At 44.8% G+C, this 27,632-nt stretch overlaps 1 protein-coding gene across 1 annotated transcript in view; it reads left to right on the top strand.

Moving 5' to 3' along the window:
• enpep (glutamyl aminopeptidase) overlaps positions 1-27,632 on the top strand; it is a gene marked incomplete at both ends in the record, with an annotated part of 49,127 nt that overhangs the window by 8,222 nt on the left and 13,273 nt on the right. Inside the window, 7 exons of the mRNA XM_080783385.1 lie at positions 15,629-15,770; positions 16,536-16,670; positions 17,636-17,756; positions 21,597-21,751; positions 25,127-25,240; positions 25,836-25,970; positions 27,330-27,395. Coding sequence (XP_080639511.1) covers positions 15,629-15,770; positions 16,536-16,670; positions 17,636-17,756; positions 21,597-21,751; positions 25,127-25,240; positions 25,836-25,970; positions 27,330-27,395 — 868 coding nt within the window. The remainder of the gene's footprint in view (positions 1-15,628; positions 15,771-16,535; positions 16,671-17,635; positions 17,757-21,596; positions 21,752-25,126; positions 25,241-25,835; positions 25,971-27,329; positions 27,396-27,632) is intronic.

The raw sequence follows: 27,632 nt of genomic DNA, 5'->3' as shown, positions 1-27,632 counted from the left end.
TGTTGAACAGGGTTGGACTTAGATTGTTGCCCTGCATTACTCCTCTACTTTGGGGGAAGAAATCTGTTCTTTTGTTGCCAATTTTTACTGCACATTTATTATTTTGATACATTGTTTTAATAATATCATATGTTTTCCCCCCCACACCACTTTTTAAAATTTGGAATAGCAGGCCCTCATGCCAAATCGAGTCAAATGCCTTTTCAAAATCTACAAAGCAGGAGAAAATTTTGGATTTGTTTTGATTAACGTGTTTTTCTACAAGGGTGTGAAGCGTGTAAATGTGGTCGGTGGTTCGGTTTTTTGGAATAAATCCAATTTGGCTTTTTCTCAGGATGTCATGCTCACTGAGGAAGTTCTGTAATCGGTTGTTAATGATTGAACAGAAGATCTTCCCCAGGTTGCTGCTGACACAAATGCCTCTATAATTGTGTCAATAGATTCCTCAATTACAGTGAGTTGATGTTTGATGTGTTGTGTTTTCTTTGATCTGATGGTGTGATGGTATTGTTTTAGAGTGTTCCAATAGTCGTACCTCCTGATTCTCCGGTTCTCTATGTTTTTGGTTAGATAGGATCCTCAGTGCTTTCCGTAGATTTCTGCATTCAGAATCAAACCATTTTTCAGTTTTCATATTTTTGTTTTTAAATGTAGGTGAATTTAAGTTTGATAAGGTTGCCAAATTGTCAAATACATGATTTATATCTTGTACAGCCATGTTTACACCTTCTTCGTTTTGAGGATATGACTGGATAAGAAAAGTATTTAGTAGTGATTGAATTTTGTGATTGCCAATTGCATGCTGATAATCATTTAGGCTGTTTTTGTTCCATCTGTAGGGCTGTTCTAATATGTATAGTGGACTGTTTTCAACTCCATTGAGGTGTGTTTGTGTTTGGTTTAAGTACAGAGTTATTTTGCTGTGATCAGATTGAGGCGACAAAGGACTGACTGTGAATGCCCTGAGGTGCACTGGATCTATGTCTGTTATCATATAATCAACAGTGCTACTACCAAGATGGGAACAATGCGTGTACCTGCCATATGAGTCCCCTCGTAGCCGGCCGTTGACTATGTACAGACCCAGCGACCGACAGAGCTGTAGGAGTTGTCTTCCATTCTGGTTGGTTGTTTTGTCGTAGTTGTTCCTGGGGGGGTATGATGGCAGGGGGATGCTGAGGTCTGGTAGATGTTTATTATTAATGTCACAGATGTTGTCAGGCTCTGTGCCTGTCCTGGCATTGAGGTCTCCACAGATCAATATGTTTCCCTGGGCCTGGAAATTACTAATCTCATCCTCTAGTATGGTGAAACTGTTCTCATTGTAATAAGGGGATTCTGATGGAGGGATATATGCTGCACATAGATAAACATTTTCTTCAGTTGTGATTGTTTCCTTTTTAATTTTGAGCCAAATGTAAAAATCTTCTTTTTTGATTAATTGAATGGAATGTATTAGGTGTGTTTTATACCAGATCAGCATCCCTCCTGAGTCTCTTCCCTGAGTGACCCCCTTTAGTTTGGTAGATGGTACGATGATCTCTCTGTATCCTGTGGGACAGCCAGTGGACTCCTCTCCTTTACTCCAAGTTTCCTGCAATATCACAATGTCTGGGTCTTCCAGTTCTCTCATGAAGTCTGGGTCTCTGCTCTTGGAGCCAAAAGCAAAAGACCTCAGACCTCGAATGTTCCAACATGCAACAGTAAAACACTTTTGCTCCATGAATAAACAGATATCTGCTGTACAAAAAATGAGATAAACATCAACTTGCCAATACTCTTAAACGGTAGGCCACTGTACAATATAAACTGAGAGAAATGTTTTTGTTATGCTCATCTTACTGATGGTGTGTGTGTGTGTGTGTGTGTGTGTGTGTGTGTGTGTGTGTGTGTGTGCGTGTGCGTGTGCGTGTGTGTGAGAGCATCTATTATTGTGCGAGTGTGAATTAACCTTTCACCAGGGCCCAGTTCCTATCAGGCGGGAACAGAGTAGGCTCAGCATCTGTTGGATGTCTTTTAGGTCATTATGTGGGGCGGGGGTGGGGGGTGGAGTGGGTGGTGCTGCTCTGCTCACTGCTTGGGCATAGCTGAGACTGCTTCGATGCCGCTCCTGATGTAGACCTGGGGCTGCCGAGGGGGGTAAGAGGGGCTCCGGCCTGTTCTGCGGGGGGTTGTAGGATGGTGGTCTATCCTGGGGCAGGTTGCGCTGAGCTGGGTAGTCCTGGTGGTGTTGTGGCTGAAGTGAAGGGCCTCTCCCTGTAGGTCCAAGGAAGCCACGTGCTTGTCTGGGTGGCGCGGGTGCAGGGTGTCTGGTGCTTCTCTGTGGGGTAGCAGGGCTCCGGTTGAGGGTAGCATCCTTCAGGGTCCGTGCGAATATTGGGACTACCTCTCTAAAGAGGTGGACGTGATCATAGAGGCAGGATAGGTCAAGGGTGGGGTGATGAGCCATGTGCACGTTTGGCTTGAGGGCACAGTCTCTGTAGATGCTAGCGTTGATGTTGTAGATGATGTCTGGATGGAAGCCTTTTCGTTGCAGCAGGGTGGAGATGACCACACGGGTGTTGGGGAAGGTGGTGGAGGCCCTCTCTATCACTGCCTTTAGAGAGCTAGCCACTCTCTCCTGATCTCCTGCTGTTCTGAGGTCGTTGGTTCCTGTATGGATAATGATGTGACTGGGACGGCCCAGTTGTTCCACATTCAATAGTTCCAAGGCTCTCTTGCTGTTCGGGCACCACAGCTTAGACACACTATGTTTAGGGAAGAGTTTATTTTGCTCTATAAACTTCCCGTTTGAGTCGATGAGGATGACCACTTTAGCCTGTTGTCTGCTGGGTGCTGTTTGTGGAGGGGTGCTCTCTTCTTGGGAGGTGGATGGGGCTGGTTGACTCTGACCGTTGTCTGTCAGGGAGGTGGAGGGAGTTTGATGATTCTGTGACACAGTGTCTGTCTCGGTGGAGCTCAACATGGTGTGGTTGTTAAGCTGGGAGGTGGAGTTATGCTGCTGTTCAGGTATTGTCTCTCTCCCCCTCTCATGTCTCACCTCTTCTTTTGCTGCTGCCATAACACTCTGTCTGTCCCATCTCATCTTCCTCATCTCCTCTCCTAGTTCAGTCATCTCCTTCTCTCTTTCCTGTTTCATCTCTCTGATCTCCTCCATCTCTCTCTCTCTCTCCTGTTTCATCTCTCTGATCTCTTCAATTAGAGGAGTCATCTCTTTTTCTCTCTCCTGTTTCATCTCTATGATCTCTTCAATTAGAGGAGTCATCTCTTTTTCTCTCTCCTGTTTCATCTCTCTCATCTCTTCTCTTAGTGCTGTTAGCTGAGCCATATAGTTCTGTCTGTCGTCCTTGAGATGTTGTATTTCTCTCCTCAGAGCGGCTAGCTCTTTCCTGTAGCCGTCCATCTCCTCCTTTTCCTTTTGTCTGCTGCTGGTGATGTCTTCTTCTTCCTTGTCTGACTGGACAGAGCTGACTGCGTGTCTGAGCTGCACTAGTTCTACCTCCAGCTGAGTAAACTTGTCCCTCATGATGTGGAAGGAGGTATCTGGTGTGGAACCAGTGTTGGTGGGCTCAGTTTCCTGTGGAGGCAGTTCTGTTGAGTGCTCAGAGGTATTTGCACTTGTAGATGGAATGGCAGCTAGGTTAGAGGAAGACTTTTTCTGCTGGGCTCTGTCCTTGATGACCAGGAAGTCTCTCTCTAGCTGTCCAAGGTTTCCCCCCTGAACCACTACTTTTCCTGATTTGTATAGGTTCACTGTGGTTATAGTGCCAAGGTCTTCTTTGTCACTTATTTTCAATGTCGAGCCTTTGGAGAAGCCTTCTCTTTTTATTAAAGATGGGGGGTAGTGATCTATAATGGCATCACGCCATGCTGTAGGATTGTCTGTGTAGAAGATCAGATTACAGAGCTTCCCATCTTTCCTATAGAGATCTGCAAAGAGAGTCTCAGGTCTATCTTCTAGCAGTTTCTGCTTAAACACCTGGCGGGCACTGTCATTAGTCACTTCTGTAGGGTACAGGATAGGAATAGCAATGCTGGATTCAGCCACTGCTTCCTTGGTTTCCATTTGGAAAATGAGTCTCCTTGAGTAGCTAAATAAACTGCCCTCTCTGTTGCTAGCAGTGTCAGCCCTTCCTTAGCATAATTCTCCTGGATATTTTGATCACTTTCCTTGGCTGTTATATTTTGTAAATGTACTCACTCCTTAATGTTGTTGATTTGTTCTTGACTTGTCCTCTTCAGCTGCTTAGCATGCTTGCTAGCTGGCTAGCTGTTGTTGGTTAAGTTCGTTTTTTTTTTTTTTTCCCTCTCTTTTCACTGTTTTTGTCTTCTTCAGCTGCTTAGCATGCTTGCTAGCTAGCTAGCTCTTTGTTGATGTTGTTGTTATTGAAGAAGTGTTTCTGTGGTTAAGTTCGTTTTTCCCCCCTCTATTTTCAATGCTGTAGTCTTCTTCAGCTACTTAGCATGCTAGCTAGCTAGCTAGATCTTTGTTGTTGTTGAAGTGGTTCTGTGTTTAAATTCGTTTTTTTTCTCTTTTTCTTTCTCTCTTTTCACTATTGTAGTAAACTACTTCCAAAATACTTATTTCAGTAAAACTGTTGTTGTTTATCTCATTTTAAGCAACAAAAACACTAGGTGTTCAAGAGCTCATGCTTCTCATGCTTTTTCTCTCTCTCTGTCTCTGTCTCTGTCTCTCTCTCTCTGTCTCTCTCTCTCTCTCTCTGTCTCTCTCTCTCTCTCTCTCTCTATCTCTCTCCCTCTCTCTCTCTCTCTCTCTCTCTCTCTGTGTGTTTTCTAAACAAACGTCAGGAGTTGTAAACCTGTGTTGAGTGTTTGTAACTCTATAGTGCCGCCCGTTTTGACCACAGGGGGGGGGGGGGTTACAGGCTCGGGGGGGGGAGGGGGGGGGGGGGGGGGTCCAGGCTCGGGGGGGGGGTGGGGGGGGGGGGGGTCCAGGCTCGGTCTAGGCCCGGCCCGGGTGAACACTCAGAGGGAAGAGAGAGGGTCCAGTACATACAGAGAGCATACGAACGACGGTTTATTAGAAGCTCTTTTAATCCATGAGAGAGATTCACAGTATGAAACAGATTAACACAAGATGAATGCATCGCATTCAAAGAGGAATAGTCAACTATAAGAACTAACAAGTAAGACGCGGGAAGCGAACACAACGTAGTTATACTTGTTCGTTGGCATGTTCCAGCTTGTTGTGCATTCGAAGCAGGGCCTTGTCCACGTTCCTGCGTTCATCAGGGCCCTTGGCTACGTCCAAATATGGAGTGTGTTGCATCAATCACAAACAAATCACTCAGCTCCATATATGGGCACAAAAGCGTGATACACAGACAGACAGACAGACAGACATGATCTGCTGGGTCTCATAGTTAGTATTAGAGAATATAGCTATCTCAGCTAAGTAGACTGGCCAGTTCTTCATCTACTGATGAGCTCCGGTCAAAGAGTAACATGGATGCAAGGTCATAGTTGGGGATTGCTTTATATTGTTCATCACAGAAGTCAGAATGTATTATAGTTTCTGCAATACAAGCACAAAAGAACATACAATGCTTAGATAAACAAGTGCTGTAAATAATATAAATGACAACAGTGTGTCTTCAGATAAATGTTGCATACATGGCAAACAAACACAACTTACATGAGCATTCACTCATCTGACTCCTCTGACAGTCTGATGCAAAGAGAGCACAAAATGGTTGCTGAGCACATTTATACAGATCCAAGGACCCTTAGCTGTCCTAAACACTGCCTGAACTAAATCTGAAATAATGTAACATGGCATCATATCAAAACACACAGCACCATCTACTGGTGGAAGGGGGGAATTCTGCACAGCCGCCCCCAGAATAGCAGGGCTATTATGTAATGTTCCAGAATTCTGTGTTCCAGGAGTAGTCCCTTTGCTGTCGTCATCTGGTATGGCTGGCAGTCGGACCAGCCGTGCAACAGGACGTAGATAGATGTGGTCCTTGACCTTCACCTCTGCTGATCGGACACATCCATCTGTACTGACGTTCAGCTTTACTACTCTTCCTATGGGCCAGTGAGCACGTTGTAACTGCAGGTCAACAATCATGACAACATCGTCCATTGCCAGATTGTCAGTAGGTCGGCGCCACTTCTGTCTAACCTGAAGGGTAGGTAAGTATCCACGGATGAATTGCAACCAGAAGTGATCTGCTATCATCTGGCTGTGTCGCCATCTCCTCTTGGTGAGAACATCAGGAGCATATGACACCTGTGGCAGTGAAGCGTCCCGCCGCCCCATCAGCAACATACTTGGTGTCACAGGGTCAGGGAAGCTGTCTGCTTGACAATCTCTGAACAGGTGGAGCTCAGCATCTCTGAGATCTGATGGGGATGCAGCAGGGTCAGCCATGGCCGCCCCGTGCAAGGACTGTTGAGTAGCATTGACCAGATCGGCCCAGGTGTTAAACTGGGTTGCATCTGGAATGAGAATGGCTCGAGTCGTCTGAGTGAGCCCACAGAACGTACTTCGTTTGATCTCATCTGCATCCTCCTGCTCAATGTAGACGGGCGATGAAGGCCAATGGTCCGAGGAATGACGGAGAAACACTGGGCCTTCAATCCAGCGGTTTGGGACTGCAAGTTCAGCCAAGGTCTTCTCTCGGGTGACGTCGTCTGCCGCGTTGCTGGGAGCGTCTACATACCTCCACTCATGGTCCTGGGTGAGCTCCTGGATTTCAGAGACTCTGGTCCCTACAAGGACCTTGAACCTGCAGGACTCAGATTTCAGCCACTGGAGAACTGTCGTTGAGTCCGTCCAAAGGTTAGTCTCGGTGATGTGCAGAGTGAGCTCTCTGTGAATCAAGGCGGATAGCTCCACTGCAAACAGCTCTAAACGTGGCATTGACAGCTGCAACTCGGTGGTCTCGGACTTGGCAGTGGCTGGTAGATGGGCGACAGTCGATGGATCGTTACTCGCCCACTGCCGGATCTCGAACCCTCCATCAGCGAGAACCTGCCGGATCTTGTCAACCAAGTGCTTGGTGGATTCAGTCGGGAGACTCTGGAGACAATTATCCACGTAGAACTGTTCCAGACACTGAAGCACATCTTCGTTCCCCTTCTTATGATCCTTGACGTGCTTCTGCAATGCAAAGGTTGCACAGCACGGGCTGCTGGTGGTACCAAATGGTAAGACCTGCCACTGGTATACGTCAGGTGGCTCCTCTCTCCGCAGGCTCCACCAGACGAACCTCACCAGGGGCTGGTCCTCTGGTAACAGACGCACTTGATGAAACATCGCTCGAAGGGACGGGCCTGCGAGCAGTTGCTCATTGAGAGAAAACCCTTGGTAGGAAAACGAACAGTTGAAAACGAGGCGGTGTTTCCCGTTATGTTCGACGAGGTGATGGGGGATGAACCACGACTCTGTTGATTGGCATACTTCATCCGGGCGGAGCTTGGCCACACATCCTCCATCAATAAGCTTCTGTATTTCCGCTTCATAGATCTGAGCCTTGTCTGGGTTCTTCACCAGCCGGCGTTCAGTGCTTCGTAATGTTGCCATCACTGCTTCCATCGGGGCCCGAAGTGGTGGTGCATCTTTCTTACGAGGCGTTGCGTATCGGAGAGTGTCACCGACTTTCACTCTAACTGTGCGAGACTCCAAGGTGTCGATAGCTTCTTGGTCCTGGCGAGAACGTATCGCCAGCTTCTCGCTTCGAAATGGCAAGACGTCGACCTGCCACAGGCGCTCCACCTGCCGATAGAGGTCATCAGGTGTCGGTTGGACAGTGGTAAAGTAAAGAGCTTGGGTCTGAACCCTGTGTGGTGTGAGACCATCTGGACCTTGTAAGGCCCAACCAAGCTCAGTATGAACTGCAATGGGTCCTCCGCTTGGGCCAAGACGGATGGGCTCCTTAGCGGTAATGATGCGTGTGTAATCGGCACCAATAAGGAGAAGTGGATGTGCTTTATCAAAGGACTGGATAGGTATCCCCCTCAGATGATGGTAGCGCTTCTGCAGGGCTGCTACCGGATAAGACTGTTCGGTCAGGGCCATACGATTTGCGGTAAAGGCACCTTGAACAAGATGTGTCTGATCAGGTTGTGTGACAGAGGACACATGGAAGTTCACAGAGGAACCGGTGAGGTGTGCAACATCATGACGCACAGTTCTTAAAGCCATAGACTCAGGCTCACCCCGGAGACCAAGGTAGTGCACTGCCGCAGGGAGGATGATAGTGCGTTCGGCTCCATCATCAAGGATAGCATGTGTGTGCAAGGATTTACTACCATGGCTAATGATTACTGGCACAACCTTTAGATAGACCTTTCCTCCCTGCTTGGCTACCATCGGGGTAGTAAGGTAGACATCAGAGCTTGTCTCTGCAATGCCATGCAAGACTTTAAGGTGTATCTGTTGACATTCACTGCAGGCCTTCTTCAGGGTGCATGCATCTGGCCTATGATTGGTGCGACCACACTGTCGACAACGTTTACCTTCAGTGATCCACTTTTCCACCTGTTCGGCTGTGTAGGTGGTAATCTTGGGGCACTGCGAAAGGTAGTGTTCAACGCTCTTGCAGAAGAGACAGATACGCTTGTCCCTCGTCTGCTTCTTGTCCAATTGAGCGGTCTCACTGGAGGACACATGATTGGTCTCGGAATTATCTGAGCCATAGTAGACTGCTACAGGTCGGTTCTTCGGCTTTGTGGCGGAAGGTTTCTCCATCCTTGAGCCTGAAGGATTTTCAGACTGGTAGCGCTGTGCCATCTTAGCGGACAGACGCTGAGCTTCTGCCTTGCCCTTGAGCCAGTGTGAGAGGTCTCTCAGGTTATAAGGGTTTATGCGGTTGGTGTGAAGCCGACCCTGAGCCTGTAGGTGCTCCACAAAGGAGTCTCGTGAGTATTTGGGAAGCTTACTCAAAAGACGGTGCACATGACCAGTAGACATCAGCTCCATCCCGTAGGGGCCTTCAAGAGATATCAGCATCCCCACCAGTAAGTCGACATGAAGAGCGAAGCTCTGAAATGCCTTTGTGTCATTTGGCTTCACATCTGGGGAATTCAGCATGGCAGCGATCTCACTCTGGGCTAGTTGGTGAGGCTGCCCATATTGCTGTTGTAAAGCTTGCATCGCCGCTGTGTAAGGATTAGGGTAATGTCGACATGACTGTGCGATCAAGCGTGCTTCATCCAGAATGAGTTGTTCCATGAGCACTCTGTATTTGTAGTGCTCAGAGAGCTCTGGGTGGGGATCTAGAAGATAATCCAGGGCCATCTTGAGATCTGTAAATTCTCTCTCGCTGTCATGTTCAAGCCTGGGGAGTTTCGGCACTGGTACAGGTTGAGTATGATGCCGGTATGGGAATGACGATGCTGAATGTGCTGGAGCTGCCATCTGCTGAGCTGGCATGTTAGGAGGAGGCAAGGATTGGTAGGGAAACTGAGATGAATGGTTAAATGACTGGATCCCCGGTGGGATCTGTATCCCAGCATGGAAGGAAACTGGCTGTGCAGCGGAAGTAGGCATCAGCTGATATTGTGCTGGTAAACCAGCAAAGGAGTAACTCTGTTGAGTCGGTGCCACATTCGGAGGCAGATAGGGAAAGGCAGTAGGAGCCGATTGAGGCCAAGATACATGTGACATAGATGCCGCATTCGGGGGCAGATATGGCGTAGATAATGGAGGCCAAGAGAGTTGTTGCACAGGTACCATATTCTGCGGTGGCCAAGAAACCTGTTGCACAGATGTCGAAGGGGCATAATTGTAGCCTGATATAGAGGTCACCCCGGTTTGGGCCTGATATGATGGTGCCACATGTGTAGGCTGATGAGATGGGTTAGCCTGTGCCATGAGGGAAGACTGATGTAGTGAATGTACAGCTGTTGAAGCAGGGGTGTACATTACCTGTGCGTTGGACATCATGGGCTGGTAGGCTAATGAGCCTTGAATGCCTACTTGTGAAGACTGAGACACCAGCTGAGGATGTATTGTAACTGAATGGACGGGTAATGTCGATGACACCAAGGAAGGTAAAGCTTGTGTCAATCTGTAGCTATGTGTCATCAATTGGGCTGGAGGTGGTGCCGACCTGTCATGTCCATGTGTCGACTGGGGCAGTGAAACAGGTGCATGGTTTCCAGCTTGGGAGGTCATTGATGTGGAGGCATAGCCGGGCATCGACATTACGCTTCGGGTAGTAGAGATCTGTGGTAGACCATGATGGCTGGTTGAGTCGGAGGCATTAGACTCGCCCGCATCACTCCCGTCGTCAGAGGCCGCTGCACTGGCGTGTTGGCTGTTCTCAGGAGAAGCATTGTGCACAGAGGCCACTGCACTGTTACGATGGCTGCTCACAGGAGGAGTATTGTGGAGTGTCAGAAATTGACCTAGCTGACTAGAGAGAACAGGTATACCTTGTTCCAGTCCCAGTGGCGCAAAACCTGTCTGATGCCCGAGCACTGGGTACAGATGGCCAACTGCTGTAGTGGTATCGACCGGACTACTTGGTTGCCACAGCTCTGGAGTGCTGGCACTGAAGGTCCTTCGTCCCAGGAAGGACGGTGGTAGTGTTACCTCGTATTCTTGTAGATGCTTTGGTGGATATCTGATCCGTGACTCCCTTGAGAATCCATCTGGGGCTGCTGCGCCTTGCTCTGCCATGTTGTAACCACCGTAGGTGAAGGATCCGGCTTCGAAGGACCAATATTAGAGAATATAGCTATCTCAGCTAAGTAGACTGGCCAGTTCTTCATCTACTGATGAGCTCCGGTCAAAGAGTAACATGGATGCAAGGTCATAGTTGGGGATTGCTTTATATTGTTCATCACAGAAGTCAGAATGTATTATAGTTTCTGCAATACAAGCACAAAAGAACATACAATGCTTAGATAAACAAGTGCTGTAAATAATATAAATGACAACAGTGTGTCTTCAGATAAATGTTGCATACATGGCAAACAAACACAACTTACATGAGCATTCACTCATCTGACTCCTCTGACAGTCTGATGCAAAGAGAGCACAAAATGGTTGCTGAGCACATTTATACAGATCCAAGGACCCTTAGCTGTCCTAAACACTGCCTGAACTAAATCTGAAATAATGTAACATGGCATCATATCAAAACACACAGCACCATCTACTGGTGGAAGGGGGGAATTCTGCACAGTTAGTGCTCACTGCGTTCGCAATAAGAGATGTCCCCGATACTGTATCGGAAAGTATCGGTATAATCGGCCCTTATTTGGTCATATCGTTATCGGTGAATATATGCCCGTCTAACCACAGATCCCACACAGGGGTAACAACACACAAACACACCAAGCTGGCCATAGGGGGGCGCTATAGCTCCCCTCAAAGAGCCAGAATGCAAAATGCTTGTCATTCAGCCTCACTTTGAGTTGCTCAGTGGACTGTCTCTCACACCGCGATATGGAGAAAAATATCACACCCGCGTGACGTGAGCGGCACTGTTGTCACCATACATCACATTCCGTGCTCAGCCAGTCAGCTTGAGCACATTCCACGCACGAGTGCACACACACACACACACACACACACACACACACACACACACAGCCTCAAAATATAACACAGTTCAGTGTTAGGGCCCATAGATCCATACACCCATAGATCCATAGACCTCAAGGTAGCCGCAATGAAGTAATAAATATAGCAATAGAGTTCAAAGGGTGCAGATGAAGAACATCTGCACTAATTGACGTCGTTAAGGCGTGCATGGCAACAGTTTGTGTCTCGTGTGATGTCACACCAGAAGATATAAGATGATGCACCGTGTTGAAAATGACTGTAGACGTCGAGAGAGAGAAAGACAGACAGACAGACAGACAGACAGACAGACAGACAGACAGACAGACAGACAGACAGACAGACAGACAGACAGACAGACAGACAGACAGACAGAGTGATGTTTTCTTGGACCGTTTCCAAAGCAGGAGGACCAAAGCGATTATGTCATGCTACTGTAGCAGTGAGGAACAAACTGTATTCTTTTGGAGGCTACTATGATGGAGAGACGTTCAACAACATGGAACAGATGGATGTCCATGTCTTCAACACAGTGTCTTTATGCTGGAAGAAGTTACCTCCAGTGGAACCAGGAAGAGGAGACGGTCACCTTGAGGTTCCATCCAGGCTCCGCAAGCACACAGCTGTGTTGGTTGAAGATACAGTCTACATCTGGGGAGGGTGGCCTGACTGCAATGGGCTTTATGCATTTGATGTCGACGCCCACAGATGGTCCCAACCCAGGGTTTCTGGGACTGCTCCAGAGGGGAGGCGCTCCCACTCAGCCTGTGTGTTGGAGAAGGTCATGTTTATCCATGGAGGAGAGACCCCGCTGAAGTTCCGTAATAACATGTACAAGTTGGACACCAGCACGATGGTCTGGACTTTAATTAACACCAGAGGAACTCTACCTCCTGCTTCAATGTTTCACTCTGCCACCATCATTGGTACCAAGATCTTTCTATTTGGGGGCTATGAGTGGGGTCAGTACTACAACACCATCAGAGTGTTTGACACAGAGACCAACGACTGGCTGGACACACCTTCTGCACAGCTTCTACCAGAAGGACGCTGGTGTCATTCAGCATTTACCTACAATGGAGAGCTGTACATATTTGGTGGCAGCAACAATAAGCAGAACTTCAGTGATGTGTGGAAATTCAGTCCAGAGACCTTCTCCTGGAAGAAGGTTGAGCCCAAGGGGAAAGGACCACGTCCAATGCATGGTATGTGCTGTTGCATTGTGGGAGATCATATCATCCTCTTTGGAGGAAGAAAAGGAGATTACACTATCCCTGATGAGCTGTTCATCTTAGACTTGAGTCCTTGTCTTAAGACGTTATGTAAGCTAGCAGTTAATCAGTACGATCTGGACCAATCAGAACTCCCACACGACATCAGGTGGGAATTGGCAGCCATGACAACCAACAATGACAACCAACAATAACAACCGAGACCACATTCCAGACGAAGGAACAGCAGAAAGATGAAGAAATGATGGATCAACATCTCATCCCACATGATGGTGAGCCACCTCTCAGCATCACTTACTGAGATTCAAACCTCAGGAGACTCCTTCTCTCCAGACAGGCTCTCTAACAATTCAGCTACGCATCAAACAATGACAATATTGTTCCGTCAAACACAATGCGGTGGAAACACAAACCTGTGTCTGTATGTTCCAAACTGAACACGGTGGAACTCTCCTTATTGTGTATTTATTTCTATGATCTTTTTTTTATTTAAAAGGACCAAGCACTCCTGAAAGGACTTTTTTTCCTTCTCCTTCTGCCAAAAAATTGCAGTTTTGGCTGAACCGTGCAGTCGGTTTTAGCGAAACTTAAAAGAAAAACAATTAGCACACTCCACACCAAGCCAACCTGGGACACGAAGCAAGAGGTGTCACTGACACCCAACGGGCCATTAGACACCGGGCCCAGGAAACAAAAGAGAAACTCATGACAGGGACACCTTGACATATAAAGGTTAATTAGAAGAGCCTGGGTTTTTTTTTTCTTTTTTTAAATGGAAACTCCAATAACCAAAAAAATATCTATTTTTAAAGTATAGACCAAATACGTAAACCTAAATGCCAACGCTAAACCTAAACCTCACAGGAAGCCATGCACGAGCTAGTCATAAAACCTGCCACTGGCTAATTGAGGAGCCACGGGGTGAATTAACCCTAAACAAAGCCCAATAAGGCTAAATAAACATATCCTTAAACAATAGGGTAAACTTTTTTTCTTTTTTTTTAAGATATTTTTTTGCGGCTTACGCCTTTTACTGGTTTCTCGAAGGGACAGACAGTATAGGCTGACAGGAAACGGGAGAGAGAGATGGGGGGGGATGACATGCAGTAAAGGCCGTGTCGGGCTCGGGAGTCGAACCCGCGGCACACTGCGACTGGATTAATCCAGTCGGGTGCCCAGACGGCTACGCCACCGCCTGGGCTGGGTAAACCTAAACTCAGGAATAAACTGGAGAAAATCTAAGAGTGGTTAGATCAGGCTTCCTTCAGATGCATGCAGGCGAATGCACTCATTCCTTGCACTGTACTTACATACGTAATTAAGTACAGTGCACTGAAGTCCCCTCAGTCAACCCTCGCCGTCTTGGCCCTCTCTCTCTCTCACTCACTGCCTTGCTCTCTCCCACAATGTTAATGTCATGTTAGTAAAGTTACACCTATTCTCTATGTAAATAACATGGTAAAATGTGCGGCATTGGGAGGTAAAGGGGAGACACTTTAATTGTGAAGGGACGACAGGATGAGGAAAAAGGTGGTGTTGTTGCTAATTGTCGAGAGTAATGGCTGCGTGTGATGTTGAACAGTCAAACTATTCGTATCAATATACGGCTGTATCAACAAAATAATTATGACATAGGTATATATGGAGGCCTCATATTTGGTCTTGAAAAGGGCCTCAAGATTCCTAAGGCCGCCCCTGGGGGTAAGGGGTCGACACTATGCCAGTCTAACCAGTGATCCCACACAGGGGTAAGGGGTTGACACTATGCCAGTCTAACCAGTGATCCCAGACAGGGGTAAGGGGTCGACACTATGCCAGTCTAACCAGCGATCCCACACAGGGGTAAGGGGTTGACACTATGCCAGTCTAACCAGTGATCCCACACAGGGGTAAGGGGTTGACACTATGCCAGTCTAACCAGTGATCCCACACAGGGGTAAGGGGTTGACACTATGCCAGTCTAACCAGTGATCCCACACAGGGGTAAGGGGTTGACACTATGCCAGTCTAACCACCGATCCCACACAGGGGTAAGGGGTCGACACTATGCCAGTCTAACCAGTGATCCCAGACAGGGGTAAGGGGTCGACACTATGCCAGTCAAATAAAATGTTAGGACATGAGGAGTTTGCTTTGGAGTTGCCCCAAAAACTGCAAGTGCACATTGTGAGTGAGGAGTCTATAGCTATATAGTCTACCAGATATATCGCTAGATAGCTATAAACACTATTCCCGAGCGGTCGGTGGACTTCTGAAATAAGATCTTTTTTTCTTTTTGAATTATTATAAATATTATTCTCTGGTATTGGTATTGGGTATCGGCTAACACATTCCTAGTAAGAACATAACGTCTGTCTAACAGTAGAATATCTGTACTAACAATAAAACTATAAATATACAGGCCCTGCTGTGCCTTCTCTGCTTCATGTCCTTTAGATACGTAGATATTCACATTCTGTATATCTATAGTTATGTTAACTGTGGCAATCCATGCATTTTCAACATCTCTCTCTCACTCACTGCCTTGCTCTCTCCCACAATGTTAATGTCATGTTAGTAAAGTTACACCTATTCTATGTAAATAACATGGTAAAATGTGCGGCATTGGGAGGTAAAGGGGAGACACTTTAATTGTGAAGGGACGACAGGATGAGGAAAAAGGTGGTGTTGTTGCTAATTGTCCAGAGTAATGGCTGCGTGTGATGTTGAACAGTCAAACTATTCGTATCAATATACGGCTAAAAAAAATAATTATGTCATGGGTATATATGGGGGCCAAAAAGGGTGAAGTGTCCCTTTAAGGCCCGTCCGATCCGACATCTACATCTCAACGGTCTGTTTTTATCTCGTACAGGAAGATCGCCGCCACCGACCACGAGCCCACCGACGCTCGCAAGTCCTTCCCCTGCTTCGACGAACCCAACAAGAAAGCTACGTGGAAGATCTCCATCACACACGACGCGGCGTACGGAGCTCTGTCCAACATGCCTGTGGAGGTACGTAGCTACCAGATTACTGTCCCTATACCCGATTACTACCTATACCAGATTACTATCCCTATCTCTAACCCTAACCTATGGAGGTATAACTACCAGATTACTGTCCCTATCTCTAACCCTAACCTATGGAGGTATAACTACCAGATTACTATCCCTATCTCTAACCCTAACCTAAACACAAGGTAAACACAAGGTATATCTACCAGATTACTCTCTCTAACCCTAACCTAAACACAAGGTAAACACAAGGTATATCTACCAGATTACTCTCTCTAACCCTAACCTAAACACAAGGTAAACACAAGGTATATCTACCAGATTACCATCTCTAACCCTAACCTAAACACAAGGTAAACACAAGGTATATCTACCAGATTACTCTCTCTAACCCTAACCTAAACACAAGGTAAACACAAGGTATATCTACCAGATTACTCTCTCTAACCCGAACCTAAACACGTGTACGTACTGCGTCACACCGTGCATTACGTGCCGGAGCGCACGTGCAACGTGCACGCACACTTTCACTTTATCCTATTCTGGACGGGAACCCCTTTTTGATGTTTTAAGCATTATGTTATACTTTAGCTGTTGAAAAACACCAAAATATAATATTGAGAACCACTGATACAGAAACATGAGTAGGCCTATTTCAGGAAACTGTCAACCAACGGCCAGTGACGGGTCGCACGTCAGAACCTAATACATATATATTGATTGTGTAGCCTACATTAAATGTGTGTTTCCCTTCTCATCCTCTAGGGGGCTATAGAATCCCTGCCCGGCAACAAGTTGAAAACCTCCTTCGAAAAGTCTGTCCCAATGAGCACGTACCTGGTGTGTTTCGCTGTACACCAATTTACCTTTGTGGAGAGAACTTCCTCAAGAGGAATTCCTGTGAGTGACGCGCACGCGCACACACACACACACACACACACACACACACACACACACACACACACACACACACACACACACACACACACACACATGCACACATGCATGGACTCGCATGTGTATATTCCATCTTTATGTAATTTGTCATGTCTCTGCCCTGCATGTGCAATGTGGGTCTACTAACATTAAAAGCAAACAGCATTGTATGTATTTTTTTATAATGATCAAAGCCACAAAAACTAAATTAAATCGTTAATCGGAAATATTTGTATGACAATTACTCGTCAAGTAAGATGTTACGGTGTTGACAACACCACACATGCACGCACGCACGCACGCACGCAAACTGACTTGTTATCTCTCATTTTATCAGTTAGTGATATAGTGTAAACTAGCCTTGACTTCTTCTATTCTTGCTAACTAAACCGTCTTGTCTTTGGTCACTTTGGTTATAGTGTTAGCTGACCATAATAACAACGACCTGGCCCTAGAATGCCTCTTGTTGTTTCATATACAGTTGATACAGTATTTCACATACTGAGACATAGAACGAACACCCAGGTTCATGTCTGTTCGGGCTCAAAATGGGCAGCCTAAATGTGATAAATGCTCAGGTTTGTACTGACCCATTAAATAATTCCAAAGACGTGAAGTGAAATACGGTCCTCTAGTTTTATATCCATGTGAAAGTTCTGGCACAAAACGTGTATTTAGTCAATTATCTCCACTTTTTTCAAGAGATGCACAGAGATGCACACAGAGGACCATATGTCACTCCACGTCTTTGGAATTATTTAATGGGTGAGTTTATCACATTTAGGCCGCCCATTTTGAACACTAACAGAAATTAACCTGGGTGTTCTATGTATGGCTCAGTATGTGAAATACTTTGCAATGTATTATTATTACAACAGAGACATTCTAGGGCCTTCTAGGACCTTGCGTTAATGTCTCCTCGTTTGCAGCTGCGGATCTACGCTCAGCCCGCCCAGATCCACACAGCGGAGTACGCAGCCAACACCACCAAGGTCATCTTCGACTACTTTGAGGAATACTTCAACATGACCTACTCCATCACTAAACTAGGTAACAATACTTCAACATGACCTACTCTATCACTAAACTATAGGTAACAATACTTCAACATGACCTACTCTATCACTAAACTATAGGTAACAATACTTCAACATGACCTACTCCATCACTAAACTAGTCAAACTAGCAGTGGTGGAAAAAGTACAAAAATATTTTACTTAAGTAGAAGTACTGATTCTCTACTTGAAAATTACTTAAGTAAAAGTACAAAGTACCCATTAAGAAAGTTACTTAAGTAAAAGTATAAAAGTACCTCAAATTAAATGTACTTAAGTACAAAAAGTACCCGGTGTAAAAATGTACTTAAGTATAAAAGTAAAAATTACAAAGTACAAGTAAAAAGTACAACATGCTTTTCAAAATGCCTACAAAGAAATTAAGTCCAAAAGTGGCTTTATTTCAACACTCGTCTCGAAACTGGCCATTCATTATCAATGGCATTTATATGTTTGTGTTGGGATAAACACTAGAAACTAAACTGGCCACTCATTATCATTACAAACAACTCAGGGTGCAAGCAAGCTCACACAAAAATATATTTCAGATTGGGGTCCACGGTAATTTAGGGGAGAATGGGGAGAGCCATTGCAATTTGCAAAACAGACATTATAATTGCGTGAATTCACGCATTATAATTAGCCCTTCACTAATTAAGCCCCACCCACTCCACTTTGCAGGGCAAACTGTCTCCCATTGAGATGCATGTAAATGTGTATTACATTATTGGGGGATAAAGTTGAAACCGATATCAACTTTAACGACCATCATGATCCCGTTCGACAGACATGCAATGCACGGTAAAGACTAGGCCTACAGTGATTATTATTGCAATCACCTGGATGGGTGAGTCGTGTAACATTCCTGACGTTAAGATGTGTATGTGAGTCCCATACACATGCGCTGCATCTGCTGGTTATTGCAGTTCTGTTTTCGTCACATAATGTGACGAAAACAGAACTGCAATAACCAGCAGATGCAGCGCACGTCAGACACACACACACACACACACACACACACACACACGCACACACACACACACACACACACACACACACAGCGCGGCTCGCTGTTATTTATTCACCGCACCAGAGAGAGACAGAGAGAGAGAGAGAGAGAGACGGGCGCTTCTTGTCCAGCTTTTTCAACGCACCGCACCACCATGCTTCTGTGTGAATGTGAACGAATGAGTGAGGCGATGACTTTATAAACTTTATGTGGAAAATGCGGAGATTGCGCATATTTCGCGTGGAAATGTGTAGCGAGTAACGAAAGGTGTCCAATTTTAATGTAGCGGATTAAAAGTACGATTTTTTACTTGTAAATGTAACGAAGTAAAAGTAAAAATACAGAAAAATAAAAATAGTAAATAAAAGTACAAATTCTCAAAATGTGTACTTAAGTACAGTAACGAAGTAATTGTACTTCGTTATTTTCCACCACTGCAAACTAGTCAATCATTTGATCCACACTACGCGCCTGGGCACAAGTTATAACACTGGACCACTGATGGAAATACTTTCAACCACTGATCACATTCATAATGATTTGACTGAGAGCCTCACGCAAGCTTTTCACCAGAGGAGAAAAACTATCGAAAATGAGTTAATATCACAGGCAGACTCTTCACATACTAGAGCATGTCTGAAATAAGTGTCAGAGCTGAAATCGACAAATAAATGCTTAAACATGTAGGTGTAATGTTAGAGACCACAGAAGACATGTAAATATGAAATAAATGCTTAAACATGTAGCTAGGTGTGTAATGTTAAGAGACCACAGAAGACATGTAAACATGAAATAAATGCGTAAACATGTAGGTGTAATGTTAGTGTAAGTGAACCTTTTTCAAGCCTGTTTTCTCAACTCACTGTTTGTTTCTCTGCAAGACATTACTCTATAAACCATTATCTCCAAAACTGGTGGGTCAAACTGAACAACCAAGATGTAAATTTGAAGCTATGATTCCCTGCTTTCACATGACATGAAAAAACGAAAATTCAAAAAGATCCAAATTTAGTTATATTATCCAATGGTGATGAGTGTCTTTAGTTGGGCTATGAAGTCGAGGTGTGATAACAGTGATGTCCATGCGGAGGTCATTGGACGTCTGGGAGTGGAAAGAAGCAATAAGGAAACGAGACACGATAAGAAGTGTTCTTTCTTTTGGGGATTTAGATAAGATATAGCCATAAAGATAGTTATAAAACAAAAAGGCAATGCATTGCTAACTGGAAAAAAAGACAAGTATAATATCCGTCTTACCCAATAACCTTTAAGTCAGCAGTCCTCGGCTGGGTCCTTTGTGCAAAAGTTCAGATGTGTTTGTCCAGAGCACCAAGCCTCAGAAAATGTCCCACCAAACTTTCTCTCCTTACCTAAACAAAGTTATTTCAGGTCAAACTGTGCATTGGTTTGAGTTCAGTTCTGATTTAAACTTTACTATCCTCAGTCAAACTGTGTTTGAGTTCAGTTCTGATTTAAACTTTACTATCCTCAGTCAAACTGTGTTTGAGTTCAGTTCTGATTTAAACTTTACTATCTTCAGTCAAACTGTGGTTTGAGTTCAGTTCTGATTTAACTTAGTATTGTCTTTAACAGAATGTGTTTGTCTGTTTGACAAACAGTAACAACCTCCACCAAACACTCTTCTAACTGCCCCAAAATGGAACCCCAGCTCGGCGCATCACTTCCTGTTCCTTTATAGCTTCCTGGAATTGGAACCCACAGCTCCCCCTGTGACCAAACCTTGTCGTTGTGTCAACAGTAAATGTATGACCACACGGTTCAACTACACAAAACACATTATATTATATTCTCTTTACACTACATTTCAGTGTTAAATATTCAGCCATAGTTTAACCAATATATTCCCCAGTTTGTTATGTTTATTTTAACCAATATACTCCCCAGTTTGTTATGTTTATTTTAACCAATATACTCCACAGTATGTTGTGTTTATTTTAACCAATATACTCCCCAGTTTGTTATGTTTATTTTAACCAATATACTCCTCAGTATGTTATGTTTGTTTTAACCAATATACTCCTCAGTATGTTATGTTTATTTTAACCAATATACTCCTCAGTATGTTATGTTTATTTTAACCAATATACTCCTCAGTATGTTATGTTTGTTTTAACCAATATACTCCTCAGTATGTTGTGTTTATTTTAACCAATATACTCCCCAGTTTGTTATGTTTATTTTAACCAATATACTCCCCAGTTTGTTATGTTTATTTTAACCAATATACTCCCCAGTTTGTTATGTTTATTTTAACCAATATACTCCCCAGTATGTTGTTTATTTTAACCAATATACTCCCTTGTTTGAACATCATGCCTACCGTTTTGCCTACCTTTATTTAGATAATAGGTAGGCCTAGTTAAACAACTATTCGACTAGTCGCGTAGTAAACTATATACAGGCAACTAGTCAAGTAGTAAAAAACACTAGAAGTGAAAGCCCTATTTCAGATTAGATATAGCCCTCTGCGACTTTAAATCATATTACATTTAATTTAATATTAAATGTTTTGCCATTTCAGATAAGATAGCTATCCCTGAGTCCCCTGACTATATTAAATCCTATACTATTAAATGAGTTGCCATTCCAGATAAGATCGCCATCCCTGACTTTGACCCATTCTGGACAAGAACCCCTTTTGGTGTTTTAAGCATTATGTTATAGCCTACTTAGCTATTGAAAAGTATCAGATCTACAAGCTCAAAGTGCGGCACCGGGTGCCGCTCTGCGAGCTTGTAGATCTGCTATTTTAGATTTGAAATATATTAGGGTTAAATCGTATTAAATCATGTGTTGCCATTCCAGATAAGATCGCCATCCCTGACTTTGGCACGGGCGCCATGGAGAACTGGGGTCTGATCACCTACAGAGAGACCAACCTTCTGTACGACGAGAGAGAGTCCTCGTCCTACAACAAGCAGAGGGTGGCGTCTGTCATCGCCCACGAGCTGGTGCACCAGGTACGCACGCACGCACGCACGCACGCACGCACGCAGGCACGCCAGACAGACAGACAGACAGACAGGTGCGACTGTGGCTCAAGGGGTAGAGCAGGTCGTCCAATGATCCATGGGTCGGCGGTTCGAATCCCAGCTCCTCCTCTTGTCTACATGTCGAAGTGTCCTTGGGCAAAGACACTGAACCCCAAATTGCTCCTGATGTGCTGGTTGGTAGGTGCCTTGCATGGCTTCTGCTGCAAGGAATGTGTGTGTGAATGTGTGAATGTAATGCACAAGCTATGTAAAGCGCCTTGGATAAAGGCGCTATATAAATGCACCACAGACAGACGGACAGACAGACAGACAAGACATCTGTTTTCGAACAGCTTGTGTGAGTTGCGTTTGCATCATCATCATCTCCTCCTTGGTTCTGTGATGTCATCAAGGTCCACCATGATGACAGCCGTGCTGTACATGGAACTTTGCATAGAAATATTATATTATACTGTATATTATAGAGCCAATTGGTTGCAGAAGATATATATATAGATATCAAAAATGAGAAAAACCTTCCAAGGAAGGTTTTTCCAAGGAAGGAACACAAGGAAGTTGGAAGGTTCTTCCAAGGAAGGAACACACATTCAGTGTGTTGCACAGTCCCGGTTTCCCCGGGACTGCACACTCCAGGGAACAGAGACGGACAACTCACTGCATCAAACTTATTTATTAGCACGACGTGTTTCGCCGTGAGCTTCGTCAGGAGCTATACAGTCCCTTCCTTGGAAGGTTTTTCTCTCTTTTTTGATGTCTATGCCTGCTAACTGGACTTGCACCTCCTACGGGTCTTTTTGGATGTGCAGGAGTCCCTCTTTTGTCTCATAGATATAAATATATTATATAGAGACAATTGGTTGCAGAAGTACAAGGGTGCGTTTACTACATGGTACATGCCTTCTCTATTTGAGCGACCACATCAAACACGAGGTGGATGCTGGAAAATACTGCGGCATGGTCATGCTGGACCTCCAAAAGGCTTTTGACACCGTGAACCACTCCATACTGGTTAACAAGCTTAAAGCTATTGGTTTTGATAGCACATCAGTGAGCTGGATGCAATCCTACCTGGAGGGGAGAGAACAGATGGTGGAAGTGAACGGAACACTGTCCCCCCCCCTCCCAGTGAGCTGTGGCGTCCCACAAGGAAGCATACTAGGGCCTTTACTGTTCCTAATATATGTAAACGACATGACTTCAGCTTGTGACTGCAACTTGTTCCTGTTCGCAGACGACTCAGCACTGCTGGTCTCGGACAGGAACAAACTGCAGGTTGAAAAGACCCTCAGCTCTGAACTCGGTAGAATCTGCACCTGGCTCGCTGATAACAAACTATCCTTACACCTGGGAAAAACTGAATCCATTCTCTTCGGATCAAATAGTAATCTCAAAAAGGCAGATGGCTTCTTGGTTAGAGTTGGTGATGATATTATCACACGGAAGGATCAAATTACCTACCTAGGTTCCATCCTGGAGGCCAATCTTTCCGGTGATAAGATGGCCACCAACGTAATCAAAAAAGTCAATCAAAGAACAAGATTCCTCTACAGGATCTCCTCACTGGTCGACAAAAACACCTTGAAGACCTTAACAGGAGCCCTTGTACAAGGTTTCTTTGACTATGCATCCACCTCCTGGTACCACAGCACCTCAAAGGCCCTAAAAACAAGGCTCCAGACCTCCCAAAACAAACTGGTCAGGCTCCTACTTGGCCTCACCCCCCGAACCCACCTCACCCCTGCCCACTTTGACAGGCTGGGATGGCTTAGGGTCGACGACAGAGTACAGCATCTTGCAATGGGTCTGGTCCACAAGATTAGATACACCACCAAGATACCCATGTACCTGTCTAAATACTTCCTTAATGTAAACGAAGTCCACACCCACAACACCAGAGGGAGTGCAACAAACCATGTACAACCCAGATTCGGCACAAACAAGGGACTAAATTCTTTTCGCTCCTATGCGACCAAAATGTGGAACGCCCTACCAACAGTCATTAAGACATGTGAATCCCTTGGCTCCTTCAAAACTGCTCTCAAAGGGCACCTACGGATGGCTGCAATTCGAAACTGGCCTCTGTAAAAGCTGAATTTGTATCTGGATTGTACTATGTTTTTGTATGGACGTGGTGTTGGGTGCCTGCACATATGCACACATGGCATCAACGCATGGTGTTGTGTGCAGGCGCCCTACACTCTGTCTTTGTACTATGGATTGTACTATGTTTTTGTATGGACGTGGTGTTGGGTGCCTGCACATATGCACACATGGCATCAACGCATGGTGTTGTGTGCAGGCGCCCTACACTCTGTCTTTCGTTTTCTTTTCTTTTATCCCCCTGTTCCCCTCACTGTATATATACTTTTTTTTCCCTTTTCGCTTCCTATATGATGAATTCCTGTTCTGTTCTTTAACTACATAGAAGTGTCTATTTGTTTGTCTCTAAATGTTTTGATGAATTGAACAATGTGGACCCTGTTGTAAACAAGTGTAAGGCTTAATTGGGTCGTCCACTCACAGTTAACAGTCTTTGTATTGAGTTTGTGCTTGAAATGTACTGTAATTCTGCAAACTGTTAATAAAGATTTCAATCAATCAATCAATGACAGCGTGACGCTTTTATGAGGTTTTTACGGCAGAGATATGAACCCCCGATCCCTCACAGATAGTAAGTAGTCTGTAAAGATCTATGGACTGTAAAGATCTATGGACTGATTGCACCTCGGTGTCGCCACATCATAAAGCCATAAAGGACCTTCACACAATATATTCATTTACTACTTCATTACAGTATCAAAATGCAGAACTGTTTTATTTTCATCCTTTGTTAATATTTAACATGACTGATCTTAACACTTGATTTGTAGTCACGCCAAGCATATTAATTTCTAGATGCGCCTGCCCTCCCTGCCAGCGCACGCACACACGCACGAATCTTGATCACATGCAGTGTAAAGAGCATGAGTACCGATTTGCGTGACATTTGGATAGAATTTGAAGGAGTAATATCAGAAAAAAAACTATGTTTTACAGTCGGCCTCCTGAAAAAGGTTTTTACTTGGACTGTGCATAAAGTTTTACACAGATCGGGGGACTTCCCTGGAACAACATATTTCCCTATGGGGGTCACAGCTATAATACATATAATTCTGGGCCTCCTTGACATGAAATAGTTTGGGCACCACTGAGACTTAGAAACAGTTTTTAGTTTGTTTTCCTTTCCTTGTGCAGTGTCGGGTCGTAATGGTTAAATGCAGGTATTTCACGGCATAACGTTTGTCTTGCAGTGGTTCGGGAACATGACGTTAACATGACGTTAACATGACGTTTGTCTTGCAGTGGTTCGGGAACATCGTGACCATGGACTGGTGGGACGACCTGTGGCTCAACGAGGGCTTCGCCAGTTTCTTTGAGTACATCGGTGTGGAGAAAGCAGAGCCCGACTGGGGCATGGTGAGTCCTCTATATATAGAAGCTCTGGGGCATGGTGAGTCCTCTATATATAGAAGCTCTGGGGCATGGTGAGTCCTCTATATATAGAAGCTCTGGGGCATGGTGAGTCCTCTATATATAGAAGCTCTGGGGCATGGTGAGTCCTCTATATATAGAAGCTCTGGGGCATGGTGAGTCCTCTATATATAGAAGCTCTGGGGCATGGTGAGTCCTCTATATATAGAAGCTCTGGGGCATGGTGAGTCCTCTATATATAGAAGCTCTGGGGCATGGTGAGTCCTCTATATATAGAATCTCTGGGGCATGGTGAGTCCTCAAGTGGTCCTGAGTGGTTCTCAAACCTTTTAATTTCAAGGTCCCCCATAACTCTGAGAGGGTACAAATGGAACCCCGTAAGGGTCCATTTTTGAGGGGCGCCAGCCCCTCCTATATACAGCTTTAATGTTTGTTTTTCAACGATGTTTGTTTAAGAAAACGCCTCATAGACAATAAAGAGACAAAACCCAAACATTATGTTGTAATTGATGCTGTAAGATGATAGGAGCGCCCCTCACTTCACACGGGTGTGATTTTTCTTTTTGCCGTCCTGACACAGCGTGACATCATGATCATCAGCGACGTGCTTCCTGTGATGACCAACGACGCCCTGCTGTCCTCTCATCCAATCATCGTCAACGTGTCCACGCCCGCCGAGATCACGTCCGTGTTCGACGCCATCTCCTACAGCAAGGTACCGTTTATACAGCAAGGTACCGTTCATACAGCATCTCCTACAGCAAGGTACCGTTTATACAGCAAGGTACCGTTCATACACCATCTCCTACAGCAAGGTACCGTTTATACAGCAAGGTACCGTTCATACACCATCTCCTACAGCAAGGTACCGTTTATACACCATCTCCTACAGCAAGGTACCGTTTATACAGCAAGGTACCGTTTATACACCATCTCCTACAGCAAGGTACCGTTTATACACCATCTCCTACAGCAAGGTACCGTTTATACACCATCTCCTACAGCAAGGTACCGTTTATACAGCAAGGTACCGTTTATACGCCATCTCCTACAGCAAGGTACCGTTTATACGCCATCTCCTACAGCAAGGTACATGATAGATAGATAGATTTCTTTATTTTTATGTCCTGCACCAAAGGCGCCCAGCCCACATGGACTTACAGGACACACCATATCATTGCTTCAATATTGCATTGTGTACAAGAAACAGATATGTTTTGTTGATATTCCATTTTCTTTTTCTTTTTTTTTTACACAAACAAAACATTCTGCCTTATTTCCCACGCCCTGCATAAAAAGTCTGCCAAAGCAAAAATACCTTTCCTAAAACAAAATTCCAGTTTATCATAGTCCTCCAACCAGAAAAAGTCAGCACATGGTTGTCATTTTACAAAATAATATATGTCTTAATTCTTCATATAATGGGCAGTAAAACAAAAAAATAATTTCATTTTCAATTTCTTTTAAATCACACACTAGACAGACTCTGTCCTCCTCAGGAGTACCAATGAATCTATACCCGTTTCTAAAGCTAATACACCGTTTATACACCATCTCCTACAGCAAGGTACACCATTTATACACCGTATTTGAAGTGGTCAAACTAGCAATAGAACTTAATAGACTAAAGGTAGGGTGAGTGATTTCCTTTGGTTGAAATAAGTGTTAATAACATATACAGTACATGTCCACCAGGGGGCGTCCATTCCTCAGGATGGTTGAGGACTGGTTGAATATACCTTTAATAACAGTACATGTACATGTCCACCAGGGGGCGTCCATTCTGAGGATGGTTGAGGACTGGTTGAATAATACCTTTAATAACAGTACATGTACATGTCCACCAGGGGGCGTCCATTCTCAGGATGGTTGAGGACTGGTTGAATATACCTTTAATAACAGTACATGTACATGTCCACCAGGGGGCGTCCATTCTGAGGATGGTTGAGGACTGGTTGAATATACCTTTAATAACAGTACATGTACATGTCCACCAGGGGGCGTCCATTCCTCAGGATGGTTGAGGACTGGTTGAATAATACCTTTAATAACAGTACATGTACATGTCCACCAGGGGGCGTCCATTCTGAGGATGGTTGAGGACTGGTTGGGGAGAGACAACTTCAGAGACGGATGTCGAGTAAGTTCCTCCACACTATATACACTAAACACTCCTTTTACATACAGACAGAAACTGATAGATGGCTCCCAGCGCTCTGGCCAATGGAGAGCGACGTTGCTATGTGGCGGCCATCTTACCTCGGGGCAGCATAACATAGTGTCTACGGGGCGTGTACTTTTTAAAGAACCATAACCTGCTCAATTTTGGTTTGTTATAAACGTCAGAGACGTCCGCATACTTATATGCTTTTATATG

Source organism: Protomyctophum bolini (genome assembly GCF_963924005.1).
Source record: "Protomyctophum bolini genome assembly, chromosome: 15".
NCBI classification, from domain to species: domain Eukaryota; kingdom Metazoa; phylum Chordata; class Actinopteri; order Myctophiformes; family Myctophidae; genus Protomyctophum; species Protomyctophum bolini.
Note: the sequence above shows the minus strand (reverse complement) of the source record. Positions and strands in the feature narration are given on the sequence as shown.